The following is a 21,906-nucleotide window of genomic DNA, read 5'->3' on the forward strand; positions in this document are numbered from 1 at the left end:
AGTAGGAGAACTAGGATTCTAATGTAGACATTTTGGTTCCAGAATCCATGTTCATAACCACTATGCAATGCTGTCTCCTAGGTATAAGATGTCCGTTCTTGGTATTTATATATTACTATTTACCTGTGCATACATTCTGGCATATTTTAATTACTTGCCTGACAAATTTTCTAGACTGTGAGCTCCATAAAGACGCACATATGTATTTTAAAAAATATACAAGTGAAAAAAGCAATGACATTACTAACTATAATAGACTGAAATCTATAAGGTTTACAAGAGTGTAGGGGAGGATATATTTGCAATTACTCAATAAATGGCCTGAATAAAATATAATTTCTTCAGTTCAGGACATTTTAATGGTTCCTCTTGTCGGGCATTCAAAACAGTGATAATTCAGTGCACTTCATGAACCTTGTTTAAATACTGATTCAAACAAACCAACAGTAAAACATATTTTGGAGGAAAATGTGTAAAACCAAACACAGATTGAATATAAATTATATTAAGCTACCAGCACTAAATTTGTAGATTGTGATAGTAGTATAGTATATATTTTTAAAGTCCTTATCTGTTACAGATACTTAGTGAAGTATTTAGAGGTAAAAATACGTGATGTCTGGGATTTGCTTTAAAATACTCCAGATGAATTTATGAATTACTTGTTCAAAGAGAAAAAAAAAATTCTACTGAAAAAATTCATAGAGACACATGGTGGCGCTGCAGGATAAGATGAAAAGAGTGCTTCTACAACACTGTGGGCTCCATTATTCACGGGAACAGAGAACATCCAACCCACTGAAAAGAGAGATATTAAGGAGCTTCACCTACAGTCCTGCTGGAGGTTTATATACTCTCTAGAAGTTTCCAACTAAAAAAAGAATCAGAGCCTCAGCTTGCAAAATTAGAGCTGAACTTAAATTTTTCCACAAAAGAGGTTTCTTGAAGAAACCATGGAGATCAGAGGGGCACTCGTTCTGCGGAAAAGGCAAGTTCTGATTATCTTTGTTTTACTGGGATTGTCTCAGGCAGGTCCTGAGTCTGTGCGCTATTCTGTGGCAGAGGAAACAGAAATTGGCTCTTTTGTGGCCAATCTGGCAAGGGATCTGGGGCTTGGGGTGGAGGAGCTCTCTTCGCGGGAGGCGCGGGTAGTGTGTGATGATAATGAAAAGCATTTGCACATCGATTTGCTGACCGGGGATTTGCTCGTAAATGAGAAACTGGACCGGGAAGAGCTGTGTGACTCCACGGAGCCCTGTGTTCTGCATTTTCAGATGGTACTGGAAAACCCTTTACAGTTTTTTCGGGCTGAGCTGCATATCAAAGATATAAATGATCACTCCCCTACATTTCTTGACAAGGAAATAGTTATTAAAATATCAGAGAGTACCATTATTGGAACCACATTCCTAATGGAGAGTGCCCAAGATTTGGATGTAGGAAGCAACAGTCTCCAAAACTACACAGTTAGCCCGAATTCTCACTTCCACATTAAAATTCAAGACAGTGGTGATGGAAAGATATACCCTGAACTAGTCCTGCACAGAGCGTTGGACCATGAGGAGGAGCCTGAGCTCAGATTAACACTCATAGCACTGGATGGTGGATCCCCGCCCAGGTCTGGGACAACTTTGGTCCTCATCAAGGTCTTGGACATCAATGACAATGCCCCAGAGTTTCCTCAGAGGCTCTACGAGGTGCAGGTCCTGGAGGACACACCTGTTGGCTCTTGGATTATCACCATCTCTGCTAAGGATTTGGATGCAGGAAACTATGGGAAAATATCTTACACATTTTTTCATGCATCAGAAGATATTCGTAAAACATTTGAAATCAATCCACTATCTGGGGAAGTTTATTTGCGATCACACTTGGACTTTGAAGCAATACAGTCACACATTATAAATATTCAGGCAACAGATGGTGGGGGTCTTTCGGAAGAATGCACTCTTCTGGTTAAAGTAATAGATATAAATGACAATCCACCAGAAGTGACCATGTCATCAATTACAAAGATAATTCCAGAGAACGCCTCAGAGACCCTTGTGGCTCTTTTTAGTGTCCGAGACCAAGACGCTGGGGAAAATGGGAGGGTCGTTTGCTCTATTCAAGATGACCTCCCATTTTTTCTGAAACGGACCTTCAAGAACTTTTTCACTCTAGTTGCAGAAAAAGCACTGGACAGAGAGGAAAGACCCGAGTACAACATCACCATCACCGTCACTGACATGGGAACCCCCAGGCTGAAAACCAAGCACAACATAACCGTGCTGGTGTCCGACGTCAACGACAACGCCCCCGCCTTCACTCAGACCTCCTACACCCTGTCCGTCCGCGAGAACAACAGCCCCGCCCTGCACATCGGCAGCGTCCGCGCTACAGACAGAGACGCGGGCGCCAACGCCCAGGTCACCTACTCGCTGCTGCCGCCCCTCGACGCGCACGTGCCCCTTGCCTCCCTGGTGTCCATCAACCCGGACAACGGCCACCTGTTCGCCCTGAGGTCCCTGGACTACGAGGCCCTGCGGGCGTTCGAGTTCCGCGTGGGCGCCGCCGACCGCGGCTCGCCCGCGCTTAGCAGCCAGGCGCTGGTGCGCGTGCTCGTGACGGACGACAACGACAACGCGCCCTTCGTGCTGTACCCGCTGCAGAACGCCTCGGCGCCCTGCACCGAGCTGGTGCCCAGGGCGGCCGAGGCGGGCTACCTGGTGACCAAGGTGGTGGCGGTGGACGGCGACTCGGGCCAGAACGCCTGGCTGTCGTACCAGCTGCTCAAGGCCACGGAGCCCGGGCTGTTCGGCGTGTGGGCGCACAACGGCGAGGTGCGCACGGCCCGGCTGCTGAGCGAGCGCGACGCGGCTAAGCACAGGCTGCTGGTGCTGGTCAAGGACAACGGCGAGCCGCCGCTCTCGGCCAGCGTCACGCTGCACGTGCTGCTGGTGGACGGCTTCTCGCAGCCCTACCTGCCGGCCCCGGAAGCGGAAGCGGTGGACGCGGCCCCGGCCGCCCCGCTCACCGTCTACCTGGTGGTGGCCTTGGCGTCGGTGTCGTCGCTCTTCGTCTTCTCGGTGCTGGTGTTCGTCGCGGTGCGGCTGTGCAGGAGGGGCGGGGCGGCCTCGGTGGGTCGCTGCTCGGTGCCCGAGGGCCCCTTTCCGGGCCACCTGGTGGACGTCAGCGGCACGGGGACCCTGTCCCAGAGCTACCAGTACGAGGTGTGTCTCATGGGAGGTACTGGGACGAATGAGTTTAAATTTCTGAAGCCGATTATCCCTAATCTTCCAGTCCAAGACACCGGTAGGCATATAGGAGAAAATGAGAACTTTAGGAATAGCTTTGGATTCAACATTCAATAAAATAATTTACTTTAAACTTCTAATCTTTTGTCATTCTTGGCAAACTGTGGATCCATTTTGCCAATCTGTAATAGATTTTACGTTGGACGGTAGTTGCATGCATTATTCCTCATGTTATCCTCACAGTTGCTTTAAAAATCTTTATTTGTGGCTATAATGACATGGAAAAATAATCTGTGTTCTGCTTTTTCATATATTTGGTCAAAATGTCATATTAATGGAGTTATTGCTAATTTGTTCTGATAATGGCATAGTTATGCAAGACGATGTTATTATTTGGAGGTGCAAACTCAAGTATTAAGAGCAAATGCCACAATGTATGTAATTTACTTCTAGACATTTCATCAAAGCATAGATACAGCAAAAATTTTAAATGCTGTTGTAGAGAACGGACTTGAGGATATGGGGAGGGGAAGGGTGAGCTGTGACAAAGCGAGAGAGAGGCATGGACATATATACACTACCCAACGTAAGGTAGATAGCTAGTGGGAAGCAGCCGCATAGCACAGGGAGATCAGCTTGGTGCTTTGTGACCGCCTGGAGGGGTGGGATGGGGAGGGTGGGAGGGAGGGAGACGCAAGAGGGAAGAGATATGGGAACATATGTATATGTATAGCTGATTCACTTTGTTATAAAGCAGAAACTAACACACCATTGTAAAGCAATTATACCCCAATAAAGATGTTAAAAAAAAAAAGTGCTGTTGAAGCTGGGTGGAAAGTATATTGGATTTTACTGCACTATTCCCTTTGAAAATTTTCATCACAAAGAGTAAAAGTGCCACCTCTCCAGTATTCAGTAGTAGGGTATCTTATTTGTTTGTTTTTTGTTATATAGTGTTTTTCAAGAATTCACTTTATGACAAGATAAAAGTGACCACACTGAAAATTATTGATTTCTTAAGTAATTTTCCTTTTTTTTACTGTTGTCGTTGATGCTGTTTTGGGAAGAGTCTTATAATGTTCCGGGATTTTATGTTGCTATTTTGTTTTCTTTCAATATACCACATTTACTGGTTTAAATTTGTATTATTTTATGTTGTTCATTATGTAACTCATACGTTCATGGTATCATCTTGAGTAAATACTCCTCCATCAGAAGAGTACAGATAAAAACTTCTTAAGAAATTAAAATGAAAATTCAAACGGGTAGAGAAATAAATTAGGTTCACTTTTCTATTGATTTTAAAAAGTAAATATAAAAACATCCTTAATACTTTGTGGCCTCTCTCAGATGTTCATAAAGAAGGAATGGGTCTATATTAATGGTTTATAGATGTCTCATGGTGTTCCAAATTATAATGTCTCCAATCTATAAGTGTACAGTTCAGTGGACACTTTGGTAACTAGAATGTAGTGTGGATATAGAGCTACTGTGCATATACATTTCTGTGATTTCTCTCATAAAATTAAATATTATAGACTAGATGATGTAGTAAAATGCAATTTTGCTTGACATTGTGAAATGGGTAAAACAAATGCCAGTTTTTTAGGAATTTTTTTCTTTGCTTCATGCAGTTTTTACTGGTCTTATTTTGTGTTGCAAAAGATATTTACTAGTTGTGAGAATTTTATTAAATAGACATTTAAGCAGTACAATCCTGAAAAAGAATGTTTGGGCCCTCTTTATCTCTCAGAGTCATTAGAAGCAAAGCTTATGCTTCTTATGCATAAGAGTAAGAGTAGATAACAAAATATCCTATTTGAATGATACAGAAACAAACTTGTACACTACCAGATAGAATGGAATTCAAGGTCAGATATTTTATATAAGAAAATTTGGTGATGATTGAAGAGGTGTCAAAATCACTTGGGTGGGGGGGAAGAGACTGATTACTTAGCAATGTTATTGGGAAAACTGGCTCACTATATAAAGAAACAAAATCCTTATCTCATGTGATATAAAAATAAACTTCATGTGGACCTAAGAGGTGAATTTGAAATATTTAATTGGAAAAAATGTAACAAGTCTAAGTAAAAATGTCTTTATGACCTTATTATTGATTTTGATTTCTTAAACAAGGTTTTAAAAGTGCCAACAATAAGGATAAAAATTGACAAATATTACTACCTCAAAACTAGAGGATAGCCCAGACAAGCTAGCAGATGACAGACAGGGGGAAGCTACTTGCAGCATTTTCACTGAGAAGGATTAATATTTAGATTATTCAGATAAGTCTTACAGATAGCAAAAGTCAGAAAGTCAGGAGAGCCAAAAGAATATTTTTAAAAGGACAAAAGGGAAAGGAAATTCAAAAGAGGGGAAAACAGAAAGTCTGAGAAGAACATGAAGTGATACTCAACCTTATTAGTTGCTGATACACATGATAAAACAGCAGTTTATACCCATAGCATTAGTAAAGATGACAAATTTCCATCAAATGGAACCATAGGAAATTGCATATACACCCCATTTTGAAGGAGTTTCAATAGTATTTAATGAAATTTAGTATGTACATACTTTATGATCCAGCAATTCTACTTTGGAGCATATAAGCCAGAAAATTCTTACACAGCTTTACAAAATGAAGTGCATGATAATGTTCATCTTGGGAAAGCAAAGAATAGGAGTCTATCTACATATCCATCAGTAAAGCAATTGATAAATAAAATGTGGAACATGTTTGTGAAGGATTATTATGCAGTGATCAAAAGGAGTGAACTAGGTGTACAGACAACCACATGAATAAATTCCAAATGTTTCAAAAGGAAGAAAGAGCCTGAGATTTATTGTACATACCATATATATCCATATAATACATAATATCTTAAACTTATAGAAATATACAAATATATAAACATTGGAAGAAGAGAAGAAGGAACAAATGTAGGAAAGAAGATGTGTGTTTCTACATAGGAGTGCAGACAGAAGTGTGAGCTATACCAATGTCAATGATTTCTCTATTCTCTCAATAAGATCAATTTCCCATACTCCATGAAAGCTAAAAATTTGCTTGTCATTTTAAGGCATAACAATATCCTTGAGAATTTACCTTTTTAATAAGGGTGGTATACATTATGTACACCAACACTTCCACTGAAAAAAACAGCTAATAAAACACTAATATATGTCAGGTCACAGTTAATGTTTAAAGGTAACTCAGAGAGAGAAAATCGGCCCCAAATCCACTTTTTTCCTTGAGAACAACTGGAATTCTGGGATATGTGAACCTCTATTTTGATGGTGTATATGGGGGAGGAAATCAAAGCCTGACAAACTGAGAAGCTGATAGAAGACCCTCACTTTAATAAATATGGAATCCTAAGAACGACACCTTTATGGTAGTATTAAACTGGAAATGGATGAGCCCTTGTATGCAATTACAGCCTTGAACTTGAGTTTTAGCATTGAACTTGATTTAAGGTGGTCATTGACAAATAGTGCTCCCAGATCCTGATAGAACCAAATGCAGACCTTCTATGAAAGAAGGTTTATTAATCTTAATCCTAGAATTATTCATATAAATAATTTTTATGTTCTTAACTTGAACATAAAGATAACTGCATGCACAAGGAAACATGACACCATGAGTGAGAGCCAGCAGAAAACATAAAACACTTGCAAACACACATAAACTTGCAAACACTTCAAATATTTTGATTATCAGAAACAGTCTATAAGAAGCTAACAACTTTAACTGAAATAAAAGTTACACCTGAAAATGTACAGGGAACAAGAAACAATAAAATGTGAAAGATTAGGAAAGAACCAAATAGAGCTCCTAGAACTGAAAAATATGATAATCAAAATTTTAAACTGAATAAAAGGTTTAATAGAAAACTAGATGCAGTGAAATAAAGAATTTGTGGAGTGAAAGATAGGTCAGACTATAACTTATCCCACATATAGCTCAGAGGGTTAATAAGGTGGAAAATATGGAGGAGGTGGTTAGAAATGCAGAACAGAGTAAAAAAGTTTAACATATATTTAACCAGAATTTCAGGAGAGATGAGAAAGAGTAATGGCTGGGAATTGTCCAGAATTGATGAAAACCTTAATGCACAGATTCAATAGACCCAAGTAAACCTAACAGGATAAATGAAAGATAACCATACATGGAAACATCATTGTGAAATTTCAGAAAGACAAGACAAATCAAAAGACTTTTTAAAGAAAAGTCATAGGAAAAAGACACTTAATCTTTAAATACATGACAGACTGAAAGCTATGTTCCATGTTGACAATTTCTCAACAGTATTAATGGAAACTAAAAGAAAGATACCTTCCAAGTGCTGAAAGAAATCAGTAAACCTTCCTGCCTAAATAGTCTCTGCATATGAGTCATCAAATGAGAGAATCAAATCAACTGGATGTCAGTTGGTTTTAAATTAATTAAGATCATGGGAAAGAAGTGGTATAAAGACTATTTTTCAAATATAACTTTATAGTTTTACTCTGTCCCTCCCTTGCCACAGTTCTGAGTCCAGGAATTTGACCTACTCAGTTTCTAGCCTTTTTCATCCCTAGTGACATCTAATTTTACCTTAGTCTAGTAGATCTATATGACCATGGCCAATTTCTGAAGATGGTAGTCTTTTAGAGCTGCACCTCTGAAATCACAAATTCAAACGTACTTCTCTTAATCTACAACTTACATTCTTTCTCAAAGGGCTTCAATCACCACTCATACCAATAAATCCCACATTTGTCTCTGCAGCCCAAACCTCTTTCCTCAACTTAATTTATATAATGTAAGATCATTTATGTTAACAATTTATATGGATACTCTATGGACACCTCAAACTCAACATGTTTTAAATTAAAACTTTCTATTCCTCAAAACTAAACGTCTTCTCTAGCTCTAAACATGTTCCTCTTTTCTCCTCTTCCTGTGTTTACTCTATCAGTTAATAGCGCTAACACTCTCCCAGTTCCCTAAGCCTGAAAAAAAGTACATTGACTTTTACTCCTTCCTATTCTACTCTGTGTCTAATCACCATATTTTATCTTTATCATTCTAATACAACTCTATAACTGCATTTCTAGGTGACAGCAATATTATCTCTTACCTGTATTAATGGAACAACTTCTAATCCATCCCTTGCCTCTAGTTCCAACTCCTCTGGGATTTATCTTCAACTCTGAAACAGGATGATCTTCTTGAAAAATAAGAACACGGTCATGTCACTTTTCTATTTAAAACACTTTAATAATCTTGCATTTCTATTGATGTAGATTCCAAATGACTTGGCATGGCTTACAAAATACTTGTTGATCTTTCCAATCTCAACTCTCACCATTTCTCTCCTCTTACTCTATGGCTCAGCCATACTGATCCTATTTCAGTTCTCCAAAATACTTCTTTCATTTTTGGATTTGCACAATCATGTTTTTAGTTTGCTGGAAATTTTACCCCACACCCAATTTTTGTTTGGATTACTCAAACTCGTTTTTCATGTATCAAATTAGAATTAACTTTTTCCGGAAAAGTCTTTCCTCTACTTCAAATCCTGGTTAGATGACCCTCATCTATGCTCTTATATTAGCATGAACTTTTGCTATCATGGCATTCATTATGCTCTATTTTAAATGTGTGACCACTTTTCTGCCTCTATCTTTCAGGACAGAAACTATGTCTGTTTACCACTCTATCCCTAACACAAAATGTATGCTCAACAAATACTTGCTGAAAAAATTAATGAATGGATGATAATATATTTAGAATTATGTCTCTGGAAGTCCTGGGTCTACAAAACAGAATTCAGTTCCACAACTAAACTGGGTTCTAGTTTGTTCAACTTTTTTAAAATGTCGACAGAAACTGGACATGTCTTACATTATTCACTACTGTTGAGCACTTACTTTCGACTACACTTATGGAGTATCCCTAAATAAACAGTACCATTTACTCAGCCTGAAATGTCAAGCCTCCCCCAAACAATTATTTGTACATACCAGTTCAGTTTTAAATACATGACATTATCTTTATTGTCTTTTCAAAGCATATTTGCTTATATCTAAAGAAGACTAAGATCTTTGGTTCCCGTTTCCAATTTTCCTGGGAACCTCTTGCTCACTAAGTCAATTACATAAAAAGGTCCTCTTAACTATTTTTAGTTGTTTTAGTTGTTTAGTTGTGTTGTCTTCACAGAGATAGCATAACTTATTTGAGGTTGGGACTATATCTTAAATATGCTTTTTATAGCCACCACAGCTCTAGAGATTGTGGTTTATTGTGTTAAAGACTGAATAGTAACAGCATCACAAGAACAAAACTGAGAAAAGAAAATAGGAATATAGGAGAAAGTATAATTCAGAGTCATCAACAAACACGCAAGATAAATTAATATTTTGTCTCAAACTTATTTGGCTTTGTTTAAAACCTGAGACTCCGCAGAGTCGCGTGGTGGCGCTGCAGGATAAGATGGGGAAATTTTTGTACCATCAGATGCTCTGGTTACCGTGAACCACTGGAACTGAGAGCTCCAGAGAAGCAGTGGTGATAAAAAGAGGATTTCAAGAAAAATCTAGGGAGTCAGCAACGCCCTCGTCACCGAATTGCAAGTCTATAGATTCTCAATGGTCCAGGCTAATAGCTGAGAGGAGCAGTTTGAGACTGAATTGAAATATTTCCGCGGAAAGACGTTCGGCTAGGGAGCCAAGGAGCCATGGAGCCGAGAGAAGGAAGCCCTCAGCAGATAAGGCAAGCGCTGCTTTTCTTTGTTTTCCTGGGAGGGTCTTTGGTGTGTTCAGAGACCTGGCGCTATTCTGTGGCAGAGGAAATGGAGATCGGCTCTTTTATAGGCAACGTGGTGAAAGACATAGGTTTGGGTGTGGAAGACCTGGCTGCGCGGGGGGCCAGAGTCATCTTTGATGACTATAAACCATACTTGCAATTGGATCGGCAGACTGGCAACTTGATCTTAAATGAGAAACTGGACCGGGAGGCGCTTTGCGATCTCACCGAGCCATGCATATTAAATTTCCAGATATTATTAGAAAATCCTTTGCAATTTTTTCGAGCTGAGCTTAGGGTCAAAGACATAAATGATCACACTCCCACGTTTCTAGACAAACATATACTTCTGAAAATCTCAGAAAGTACTACTCCAGGAACCTCATTCCAAATGGATAGCGCTCAGGACTTGGATGTAGGAAAGAATGCTGTTCAAAACTACACATTAAGCCCCAATCCTCATTTCCACCTTAAACTGCAAGACAGTGAGGAGGGTAGAAAATACGCAGAGCTGTTGCTGGACCAACCTCTGGATCGAGAAAAGGAGCCTGAACTTAGATTAACACTAACAGCCCTAGATGGTGGGTCTCCGCCCAGGTCTGCAACTGCACTGGTGCGTGTGTTGGTCTCAGATATCAATGACAATGCCCCAGAGTTTGAGAGGTCTGTCTATGAGGTTTTAGTACCAGAAAACAGCCCTCTGGACTCCTTGGTCGTCAAGGTGTCTGCTACAGATTTAGATGCAGGACTAAATGGAGAACTATCTTATTCATTTTCCCACGTCTCCAGAGACATACGGAAAACATTTGAAATCCATCCCATTTCTGGCGAAGTCCGTTTAAAAGCACTTCTGGATTTCGAGTTAATTAAGTCTTATACAATAAATATTCAGGCCATTGACGGTGGGAGCCTTTCAGGAAAATCAGCAATTTTAGTTAGTGTTGTAGATGTGAATGACAACCCACCAGAAATAGTCATAACATCTCTTATCAGCCCCATACCGGAAAATTCGTCACCTGACATGGTAGTCGCTGTTTTTAGCCTACGAGACCAAGACTCTGGGGACAACGGGAGGATGGTTTGCTCAATTCAGGACAATCTCCCCTTTCTCTTGAAGCCTACCTTCAAAAATTTCTACACCCTGGTAACAGAGAGCCCTCTGGACAGAGAGAAAAGAGCCGAGTACAACATCACCATCACCGTCACTGACATGGGAACCCCCAGGCTGAAAACCGAGCATAACATAACCGTGCTGGTGTCCGACGTCAACGACAACGCCCCCGCCTTCACCCAGACCTCCTACACCCTGTCCGTCCGCGAGAACAACAGCCCCGCCCTGCACATCGGCAGCGTCCGCGCCACAGACAGAGACGCGGGCGCCAACGCCCAGGTCACCTACTCGCTGCTGCCGCCCCTCGACGCGCACGTGCCCCTGGCCTCTCTGGTGTCCATCAACCCGGACAACGGCCACCTGTTCGCCCTGAGGTCCCTGGACTACGAGGCCCTGCGGGCGTTCGAGTTCCGCGTGGGCGCCGCCGACCGCGGCTCGCCCGCGCTCAGTAGCCAGGCGCTGGTGCGCGTGCTCGTGGCGGACGACAACGACAACGCGCCCTTCGTGCTGTACCCGCTGCAGAACGCCTCGGCGCCCTGCACCGAGCTGGTGCCCAGGGCGGCCGAGGCGGGCTACCTGGTGACCAAGGTGGTGGCGGTGGACGGCGACTCGGGCCAGAACGCCTGGCTGTCGTACCAGCTGCTCAAGGCCACGGAGCCCGGGCTGTTCGGCGTGTGGGCGCACAACGGCGAGGTGCGCACGGCCCGGCTGCTGAGCGAGCGCGACGCGGCCAAGCACAGGCTGCTGGTGCTGGTCAAGGACAACGGCGAGCCGCCGCTCTCGGCCAGCGTCACGCTGCACGTGCTGCTGGTGGACGGCTTCTCGCAGCCCTACCTGCCGGCCCCGGAAGCGGAAGCGGTGGACGCGGCCCCGGCCGCCCCGCTCACCATCTACCTGGTGGTGGCCTTGGCGTCGGTGTCGTCGCTCTTCGTCTTCTCGGTGCTGGTGTTCGTCGTGGTGCGGCTGTGCAGGAGGGGCGGGGCGACCTCGGTGGGTCGCTGCTCGATGCCCGAGGGCCCCTTTCCGGGCCACCTGGTGGACGTCAGCGGCACGGGGACCCTGTCCCAGAGCTACCAGTACGAGGTGTGTCTGAAGGGGGGCTCTGGGACCAGCGAGTTCAACTTTCTGAAGTCTGTTGCCTCCAATTACCAGGAGTCTGTAAATGATGTAGAGGAAAACTCAAACTTTATAAATGGTTTTGGATTCAATTAGGAATATTTTGGTTTTTCAGAGCATTCGGGATGAAAGTTAGTTTTCTCTAAATATACCGTTTCCATTAGCCTTTTGGGCCATAAAGAATTTCTTGATATATTTTTTTCTGATTTCATTTTGCTAGTTAAGGAGATTAGAAATTTTATTTGAGAATATACTCATACTTACTCTATTATTTCTATTTTGATGGAGACAAAGAACTTTCAATTTTACTTCATTACTGAAAAGTCATGAATATTTGTTAGTTTTTCAACTTTTCATCATCAAGCACTATTGATTTGAAGATGACCCCAAACCCATTCTCTGATTGTTGTCCAGAAACTTTTTCTAAATTTTTGATGTTGTGGTTACTTAGGAGATGAGCATGATACAAATATAATGAATTATTAGTAAATCTTCTGTTTAATCTGATATTATGCCTCCTTATCTTAAACTTTTAAATGGAGAAATATCTGAAAAAACGGCATGTTTTTGTTTCACAGTAGTATTAAATGGAAAAGACTACAATTTATCCTATACTTAAAGGTGTTTTCTCTTTTTTTTATCAACCTGCAGTATATAATATATGAGTAGTATTGAAAGATTATTAGGTTACTTTAGGATATTTAAATAATAGATTCCTTTTGTGGTGTCTGTCTAGCCCACCCCATCTTTTTCTGGAAGCTTCTCTCTTCAGTAAAAATGTACTGTTGCAGCCATGTTTATTTTATATGACCCATCTCCCTCTGTGATTTCAAACAACAAGACAAGGTGGTAAACATTACTGATCCAAACTGACCCAATCTCATTATCTATGCTTTAAAAAATGACTTTAGAAACTGGTTATAGTATCTCTGTTAGAAACTTAGCAAGAAAGTGATACCATGTTGGCTAAATACATGAAAGAAGCACAGAAAGCCAATCTACCTAGAGACAAAAAGGAAGGAGATGCCTCATTGTGGATTTTCCAGTCACTCCCAAATGTACTTTCTCTCTTGAGCTTTTGGAAATAAATATGAAGTTTTTAAATAAATTTCCCTCTAAATAAGATAGCTAAGTGGATTTGTTCTCTTATCAAAAGCACTTTTAGATATGCTTGCATGGATTGGACCTTACTATTAATTTGTTAAAAATTGTGGTTTTCATATTAATGTAATATTTAGGATCAAAAGGTGGTGGAATATTAGTAGTCTGTAAGGGACAAGAACAAGCGTTTGTTAGAATATACAATTTTGAGAAGAATTGATGGATATATCCAAACTGTACAGTCTTTGGAGTGTTTAATAGAAATTAGAAATTCTTAGAAAATTCTACTATATAAGAGTTTTTGAATATCATTAGTGTCATAATAGCTTTACTGCAAAATAACACTGATAATGTAAAATGTGTTCTAAGAGATGTATGCCTTATTTGTAGGCTCATTATAGCCTTGTTATTATGTTCTTTCTTTTTTATAATATATTCCTTTGCTTAGGGGAACCAGGGTATTTTGTCATTCAGTGAAAAAACATTTTAGATCATTTTGAATTATTTCAAATTACTATTCAAAGGAGCATAGAAAAAAGTCACTTGAGAACATGCTGTCTTGTTTATTTAGCTCATACAATGAACTAGGATGTTAGCAAAACAGGGGGCTTCTACATTAGGAGGAGAATCCATCTATCAGAATTGTAAAATTAATTTATTCATTGATCTATTTAACAAATATTTGTTGAGTATCTACTAGGTGCCAGGAACTATTGTAGATGTTGATGGATGTAGAAGTGAACAAAACAAAGTTCTTAAACTCAAGGGTGACACAGAAAAGAAACAATTAAACGTGTACATATATGCTGTATAAGATGGTGACCAATGTTAGGGAGAAAAAGCAGGAAGAGATATGGGAAGTGCCCTCATATGCATTTTTTCACAGTTTGAAAGTTTCATAAAATTATAAAATCTCTGACCTTATATAGAAAGGGTATTATAAATTGGAATGAACTAATAGCTTTTTCCTTGATGTGATTCAACCAATGGAAACCACAATTCTGGCACATAGGGTGCCTAGAATTTGAAAGGAAATCTAGAGGAATTCAAACTTTTTGCTGAGAGAACTTTAAGAAATCACATAGGTATATATTGTTATTTTTACAAGATGACTGATCACTTTTAAGTCTTCTTTTCACTTCTCAGTTCTCCTCAGAATACCCCACCCAGACGACAGGTTCTAGAAGATAGGGACAATGTCTGGATTGCTTACTGATGTATTTCAGAGCCCAGTACATAGATATCAGTCACACTCCTTTGAATGAAGGAATGAATAGTTATAATTGCATGGTTTTCTGATTACATCATCTCCCCCAAACCATTTCCAAACTCCAATAGCCATCTAGATTATTATATACCAAGAGAATGCAATTGCAGCAATTCTTTTCGAAAACAACGCATGATGGCGCTGCAGGCTAAGACGTCAAAAAAAAAAAAAAAAAAAAAGCCCAGTAAATGCTACGAACTCTACCTCCGATCTCCAGCGGAAGAGAAAAACCTGTAAGCAAAGCTCAGCATCAAAAACTCCAGGGAATGCTGCTCGCCGACATTTCTGGACAGGTTACCCACTGGGAGATTCACCAGTGTCTCAGTCCCATTGCTACCCAAGATAGAGCTGGCCCCTGTTCCTGGAAAGGCGTTTGTGGGAGTAAAGATGGAGGCCGGAGGGGAGCGCTTTCCTAAACAAAGGCAAGTCCTGATTCTCTTTCTCTTGCTGGGAGTGGCTCTTGCAGGCTGGGAATCCCGTCGCTATTTCGTGATGGAGGAAACTGAGAGCGGCTCCTTTGTGGCCAATCTTGCTAAGGACCTGGGGCTGGGAGTGGAGGAGCTAGCTGCGCGAGAAGCCCGGGTGGTCTCCGAGGACAACGAACCCTGGTTGCAGCTTGATCTACAGACTGGGGAGTTGATATTAAGTGAGAAACTGGACCGGGAGGAGATGTGCGGACCCACAGATCCATGTGTAATGCATTTCCAAGTGTTACTGAAAAAACCACTGGGAGTATTTCGAGGTGAGCTACTGGTGAGAGACATAAACGATCATTCTCCTGAGTTTCCTGAAAGAGAAATGACGCTGAAAATCCTAGAGACTAGCCCTCCTGGGACCGTGTTTCCTCTGAAAACAGCCCAGGATTGGGACGTGGGCAAAAACAACATCCAAAACTACAATATCAGTCACAACTCTTACTTCCATGTTTCCACCCGCAACTGGGGGGACGGCAGGAAATACCCAGAGCTGGTGCTGGACAAAGAGCTGGATCGCGAAGAGCAGGCCGAGCTCAGATTAACCCTCACAGCGCTGGATGGCGGCTCTCCGCCCAGGTCTGGCACCGCCCAGGTCCGAATCTTGGTCTTGGACGTTAATGACAACGCCCCTGAGTTTGCACAGACGCACTACCAGGTGCAGGTCCCAGAGAACAGTCCTGTAGGCACCCTAGTTGTCAAGGTCTCCGCTAGGGATTTGGACACTGGAACAAACGGAGAGATATCATATTCCCTTTTTTATAGTTCTCAAGAGATAAGCACAACTTTTGAGCTAAGCAGCATTTCAGGAGAAGTTCGACTACTTAAAAAACTAGATTTTGAGACAATATCCTCATATGAGCTGTATATAGATGCGTCTGATGGTGGGGGACTTTCTGGAAAATGCTCTGTCTCCATTGAGGTGATGGATGTTAATGATAACTCCCCAGAACTAACTATTTCATCACTTACCAGCCCCATTCCTGAAAATTCCCCAGAGACAGAAGTGGCCCTGTTTAGGATTCGAGACCGAGACTCAGGGGACAACGGAAGGATGACTTGCTCCATCCAGGATGATCTCCCCTTCCTCCTGAAACCATCTGCGGAGAATTTCTACACCCTAGTAACAAATGGGGCGCTGGACAGAGAGAGTAAAGCCCAATATAATATCACTATCACCGTCACAGATATGGGGACACCGAGACTGAAAACCGAGCACAACATAACCGTGCTGGTGTCCGACGTCAACGACAACTCCCCCGCCTTCACCCAGACCTCCTACACCCTGTCCGTCCGCGAGAACAACAGCCCCGCCCTGCACATCGGCAGCGTCCGCGCCACAGACAGAGACGCGGGCGCCAACGCCCAGGTCACCTACTCGCTGCTGCCGCCCCTCGACGCGCACGTGCCCCTGGCCTCCCTGGTGTCCATCAACCCGGACAACGGCCACCTGTTCGCCCTGAGGTCCCTGGACTACGAGGCCCTGCGGGCGTTCGAGTTCCGCGTGGGCGCCGCCGACCGCGGCTCGCCCGCGCTCAGCAGCCAGGCGCTGGTGCGCGTGCTCGTGGCGGACGACAACGACAACGCGCCCTTCGTGCTGTACCCGCTGCAGAACGCCTCGGCGACCTGCACCGAGCTGGTGCCCAGGGCGGCCGAGGCGGGCTACCTGGTGACCAAGGTGGTGGCGGTGGACGGCGACTCGGGCCAGAACGCCTGGCTGTCGTACCAGCTGCTCAAGGCCACGGAGCCCGGGCTGTTCGGCGTGTGGGCGCACAACGGCGAGGTGCGCACGGCCCGGCTGCTGAGCGAGCGCGACGCGGCCAAGCACAGGCTGCTGGTGCTGGTCAAGGACAACGGCGAGCCGCCGCTCTCGGCCAGCGTCACGCTGCACGTGCTGCTGGTGGACGGCTTCTCGCAGCCCTACCTGCCGGCCCCGGAAGCGGAAGCGGCGGACGCGGCCCCGGCCGCCCCTCTCACCGTCTACCTGGTGGTGGCCTTGGCGTCGGTGTCGTCGCTCTTCGTCTTCTCGGTGCTGGTGTTCGTCGCGGTGCGGCTGTGCAGGAGGGGCGGGGCGGCCTCGGTGGGTCGCTGCTCGGTGCCCGAGGGCCCCTTTCCGGGCCACCTGGTGGACGTCAGCGGCACGGGGACCCTGTCCCAGAGCTACCAGTACGAGGTGTGTCTGACGGGAGGCTCTGGGAGTAATGAGTTCAAATTCTTGAAGCCTGTCTTCCCCAATATTCTAGAATCGGACCTTGGGAGGAAGTCAGAAAGAAGTTCAACCTTCCAGAATAGTTAGGTATCTAAAACTTCCCCAATGCAAACATTAGTTTTGTCTCCTACACCTTTCCCTTTTTTAACCTAGTAGTAATCTTTAATGCTACTTGTCTTTCTTCTTTTCTAGTTTTTCTTAGTAATACTACTTATTGTTTTGTTGGCCTGTTTGTCCTATAATTATTTTTACAATTATTGTTAGTAAAAATTTTATATCAGGAAATTTCATATTTCTGATTAAACTTTTAGTATTTATTTCTAAATGATAATATGAAAGTTAGCCTCTCAGAATAAAAGTAATTCTAAGTTTAAAAGTACATTTCTCACTATATGACACTACATAAAAATGTCTGATCCCTTTTTATCATACTTCATTTTTTAATTACTGGAAGTTTTTTAAGTTTTTATTATTTACACAGTTAGACTTGTCTATAACCCGTCTTCTGTTTGGAGTGTAATCAATTTATATTTACTTATGTCCAATTTCTTCCAAGCTCTGTTTGGATTTTTGTTTTACCAATAGGCAGCAACATGTATAATTTCATGCTATTTATTTCAAAAATCACACTTGTAATCATTGGACTTTCACTCTGAAATATTGCATATGTTATCTCATGCAAGTATATATTTATTATCTATTCTTTCTCATCTAAATTAATGTTGAAAATACTTGTAAGTTCTTCCTTATATCTAACTGAAGTTGTGATCCTGTTAAAGAGTTTACTGATACCAGGCTGACTATGTTTAAGGAGTTCTTTAGACGTGACCAAGTAATGCATTGCCTGCAATTGTCTCTTGCTATTGTAGACGAACTCTCAAGTGAGCTCCAAATTCTGGGCCTAGAGGAGCTTTTGATGACACAGGATTCCAATATCTGCTTGCCTTTGGATGACGACATTGTTCTGGTTAATAGGGAATTTGAAAGAAAATGCATTGTAGAATTAATATTACTTAACCAAAGAAAACTTAGTAAAGGATATGTTGGTGAGGGAGTTGAATGATTTGAAGAAATAATCAGCTCTGTTGTCAGGACTCCTCTATCTCCAGGAGCCTCAAAAGTGGATGCTATAGCATGGTGTGGTTGGCAGAGTAATGGCCCCCCTAAAGACATCCACATCCTAATCCCTGGAACCTGTGAATATTCTGTGTTGTATTGCAAAAGGAAATTAAGGTTCAGAGGAATTAAGGTTGCTAGTCAGTTAGTCTTAAAATAGGGAGAATATCCTAGATGATCTGGATGGGCCTGATTCAGTCAGTTGGAAGGCCTTAGAGCAGAGCTGAGTCTTACCTGAGATGAAGAAATTCTGACTGTGGGCAGCAGCTTCTCATGCCCCAGACTTCCAGCCTGCTCTTTCTAATTGCCTGCTCTACAGATTTTGGACTTGCCTAGCCAGCTCACCCAACCAAGTAAGTCACTTCCTTGCACCAAATCTCTTAATATATATCTCCTGCTGGTTCTGTTTCTCTGGTTGAACCCTGACTGATACAGATGTTGGTAACTGGAAGTGGAGTGCTGCTGTAACAAATAACTAAAAATATGGAAATTGCTTTGGAATTGAGCGGCAGGCATAGGCTGGAAGAATTTTGAAGCGCATGATGGAAAAAGCCTAGATTGCTTTGGACAGACTGTTAGTTGAAATACAGATGTTAATAACTCTGCTAGTGAAGACTCAGAGGGAAGTAAGGAGTATGGTGGAGAAAACATATATTGCCTTATAGATTACCTAAATCAAAACCTTAGGAGACTTGGTAGTAATATGGATGTTCCCTGGTGGCACAGTGGTTAAGACTCCACCTGCCAATGCAGGGGACAGGGGTTCGAGCCCTGGTCCAGAAAGATACCACATACCGCGGGGCAACTAAGCCCATGTGCCACAACTACTGACTCTGCACTCTAGAGCCCTCGAGCCACAACTACTGAAGCCTGCGCGCCTAGAGCCCGTGCTCTGCAACAAGAGAAGCCACCGCAGCAAGAAGCCCATGCGCTCTGTGCACCGCAAAGAAGAGTAGTCTCTGCTCGCCGTAACTGGAGAAAGCCCACGCACGGCAACAAAGACCCAACACAGCCAAAAATAAATAAATAAATAATTTTTTTAAAAAAAGTTTAAAGTCACTGCTGATGAGGGCTCAGAAAGAAATGAGGAAAATGTTATTGGAAACTGGAGGAAATAGAATCCTTGCTACATAGTGGCTGAAAACTTAGCTGAATTGTGTCCTGCAGTGGAAATATGGGAGGAAAGGGACTTGTAAGCAATGAACTTGGATACTTAGCTGAGGAGATTTGGGCTGAGGAGGCATGGGTTGAAAGTACAGCGTGGTTTCTTCTTGCTGCTTATAGTAAAATGTGAGAAGAATGAAATAGATTGAGGGAAGGACTGTTAAGCAAAAAGGAACCAGAATATGATGATTTGAGAAATTCTCAGCCTATTCAGATTGTACAAGATGCTAAAATTAGGAAAGTGTGTTCTGGAGAGAAAGCCAGTGTTGTCACAGGTGTACACTATTTATACTAGGCATACACATTGAGATGATACTATAATGAGATGTGATCTTTGAGGACCTTAAATATATTTTTTTATGTGCGATGGATGTGAATCTTTGGGGACAAGAGGGTGGACTGTGGTAGGGAGAATAATGGCCCCACAAAGTATCTATGTCCTAATCTCTGGAACCTGTGAATATCTTATGTTATGTGGCAAAGGGGAATTAAAGTTGCGGATGGAATTAAGGTTGATAATCAGTTAACCTTATAAGGAGATTACCCTGGGTTATCCAGATGGGTCCAGTGTAGTCACAAGAGCCTTTAATAAGAAGTGGAAGTGGGAAACAGAAAAGTCAGTATCAGAGTGATGTTCTGTGAAAAAGACTGAACCAGCCATTACTGAGTTTGAAGAGAGAAGGAAGCCACAAATGAGGGAATGCAGACAGCCCCTAGAAACTAGAAAAGGCAAGAAAATGTATTCTCCCTTAAAGCCTCCAGAAAGGAATATAGTTCTACCTTAACTTTAGCCCAGTTTAACTTCTGACCTCCAGAACGGTAAGATAATTTTGTGTTGTTAAGCCACTAAGTTTATGGTAATTTGTTACAGCAGCTATAAGACATGAATACAAATGGCTACCAACAAAGCCATTTCCAAGCCCATTTTTCTTTTCCTTCCCCTACTCTAGTCCAAAATATTCATATTCCCATAATCTCTTGCAGGTAGGAGTGTCATATAACTCTGTTATTGCTACTGATGTAAAAGTATAACTGGGAATCGGGTTTAAGGGAAATATTTTTGAAAGGGGTAATCTGAGGTGGCATGTTCCTTAGGACTTTGCCCATTTTCCTTTTTCTTAACTGGCATGGGTACTGATGAGTAAGCCTTGAGTTGAAGCAGCCAACTTGCAACCATGAGATGAATACCATAGAACAAAGGTTATATACTAAGTATGGTAAGATGGAAAGCCCTTGAATTTCTTACAACATTGTCAAGCTGCTGCAACACCTCTATGCTACCTTCTCCCAGGCTTTATGTTGCACTTTATAAATAAACCCCTATGTGATTAAACAACTGTAGTCAGGTTTTCTGTTGATTACAGACAAATGCATTCCAAGCTGACACATCTCTCCTCCTCGTGAGTAAGGTTGATTTACACAGTTGTCTGACTAGGTCCTATGTTGTCTGTTTAAGATGTATGAGATGCTTGTCAGAAAAATAGTTTTACCTTCCCTTGGGTGTTATCAAGGGACAGTACTCTCAGTTACTATGGTTGACTTTATATCTTTATTCAGTCATTTCTCAATTTGACTAATATAAACATACACAGATAATTGAACTTTCAAAGGAATCTTCCTAGTTGGTAGCAACCCAAAAAGTTGAGTTTTGGAAAATAGAATGAGAAAGTGACCTGATAAATGCCAGCTATACTATTAACCTGCATCAGTGGTGTCCTTACAAGACGACTGGAAGTTTAGAACACTTGTTTCCCTCTCTGGCAGGGAAGTGGCACAGCCAAAAATTTTACTTAGTAAAATAAATTGACTAAATATGAGTCCTGAAAATCTTCATAAGAAGATCAGCAGTCTACATGTTTTGGTAGAATATGCCTGATGGATGGATCAGAAATTCCTAACAACATTTTCAGTACACAGAGATGTGCGTTTTGAGGCCTCAGTGTGTCAGGAGCCATTACTCCTTTCCTGTCTTACTTTACAAATATTGGTAAAGTGTAGAATTTAAAGGCATCTCCAAAGGCTTCCTACTTATGTCTTTCTTGGACTGATCTGGAATACCTTGAAAAGAGCATTCCTTCCAGTTTATCAGCATAATCATGAAAAGTCAATAAAAATCTATCATGTTACATGATGGAATTGCCTCAAGAAGTTTTAGAACTCCTTAGCTTCACCCAGAGTGTTTGTGTATGTTTGTACATGTGTACATTTGAGTGTGTGTGTATGTGTGTGTCTAGGGGAGTAGATTTAGCAGATGGTAGAGGTGCATCTCTGGTATATATGCAGAGGTATATACCAGAGTAAGAATGCTTTTCCATAGCTT

The 21,906-nt window shown here is 42.1% G+C and overlaps 3 protein-coding genes across 3 annotated transcripts; all 3 read left to right on the forward strand.

The window, feature by feature from the left end:
* Window positions 1-6,441, forward strand: PCDHB14 (protocadherin beta 14). The gene has a single exon (XM_089909395.1). The coding sequence runs from the start codon at window positions 954-956 to the stop codon at window positions 3,351-3,353; it is 2,400 nt and encodes a 799-aa protein (XP_089765521.1). The 5' UTR covers window positions 1-953; the 3' UTR covers window positions 3,354-6,441.
* A 3,037-nt stretch (window positions 6,442-9,478) lies between these two features.
* On the forward strand, window positions 9,479-13,261 carry LOC149749666 (protocadherin beta-18-like). Its single transcript, XM_089909396.1, has one exon. The coding sequence runs from the start codon at window positions 9,962-9,964 to the stop codon at window positions 12,350-12,352; it is 2,391 nt and encodes a 796-aa protein (XP_089765522.1). The 5' UTR covers window positions 9,479-9,961; the 3' UTR covers window positions 12,353-13,261.
* A 1,541-nt stretch (window positions 13,262-14,802) lies between these two features.
* Window positions 14,803-21,283, forward strand: PCDHB15 (protocadherin beta 15). The gene has a single exon (XM_089909397.1). The coding sequence runs from the start codon at window positions 15,012-15,014 to the stop codon at window positions 17,391-17,393; it is 2,382 nt and encodes a 793-aa protein (XP_089765523.1). The 5' UTR covers window positions 14,803-15,011; the 3' UTR covers window positions 17,394-21,283.
* The last annotated feature ends 623 nt before the right edge of the window (window positions 21,284-21,906 follow it).

The sequence above is a fragment of the Delphinapterus leucas genome, chromosome 3 (assembly GCF_059928025.1).
Source record: "Delphinapterus leucas isolate spDelLeu-1000000601 "Yukka" chromosome 3, BTC_Dleu_Yukka2, whole genome shotgun sequence".
NCBI classification, from domain to species: Eukaryota; Metazoa; Chordata; class Mammalia; order Artiodactyla; family Monodontidae; genus Delphinapterus; species Delphinapterus leucas.

Bases quoted from the DNA above. Each gene is read 5' to 3' on its own strand.
- PCDHB14 (XM_089909395.1), top strand. From the start codon at position 954: ATGGAGATCAGAGGGGCACTCGTTCTGCGGAAAAGGCAAGTTCTGATT.
- PCDHB15 (XM_089909397.1), top strand. From the start codon at position 15,012: ATGGAGGCCGGAGGGGAGCGCTTTCCTAAACAAAGGCAAGTCCTGATT.
- LOC149749666 (XM_089909396.1), top strand. From the start codon at position 9,962: ATGGAGCCGAGAGAAGGAAGCCCTCAGCAGATAAGGCAAGCGCTGCTT.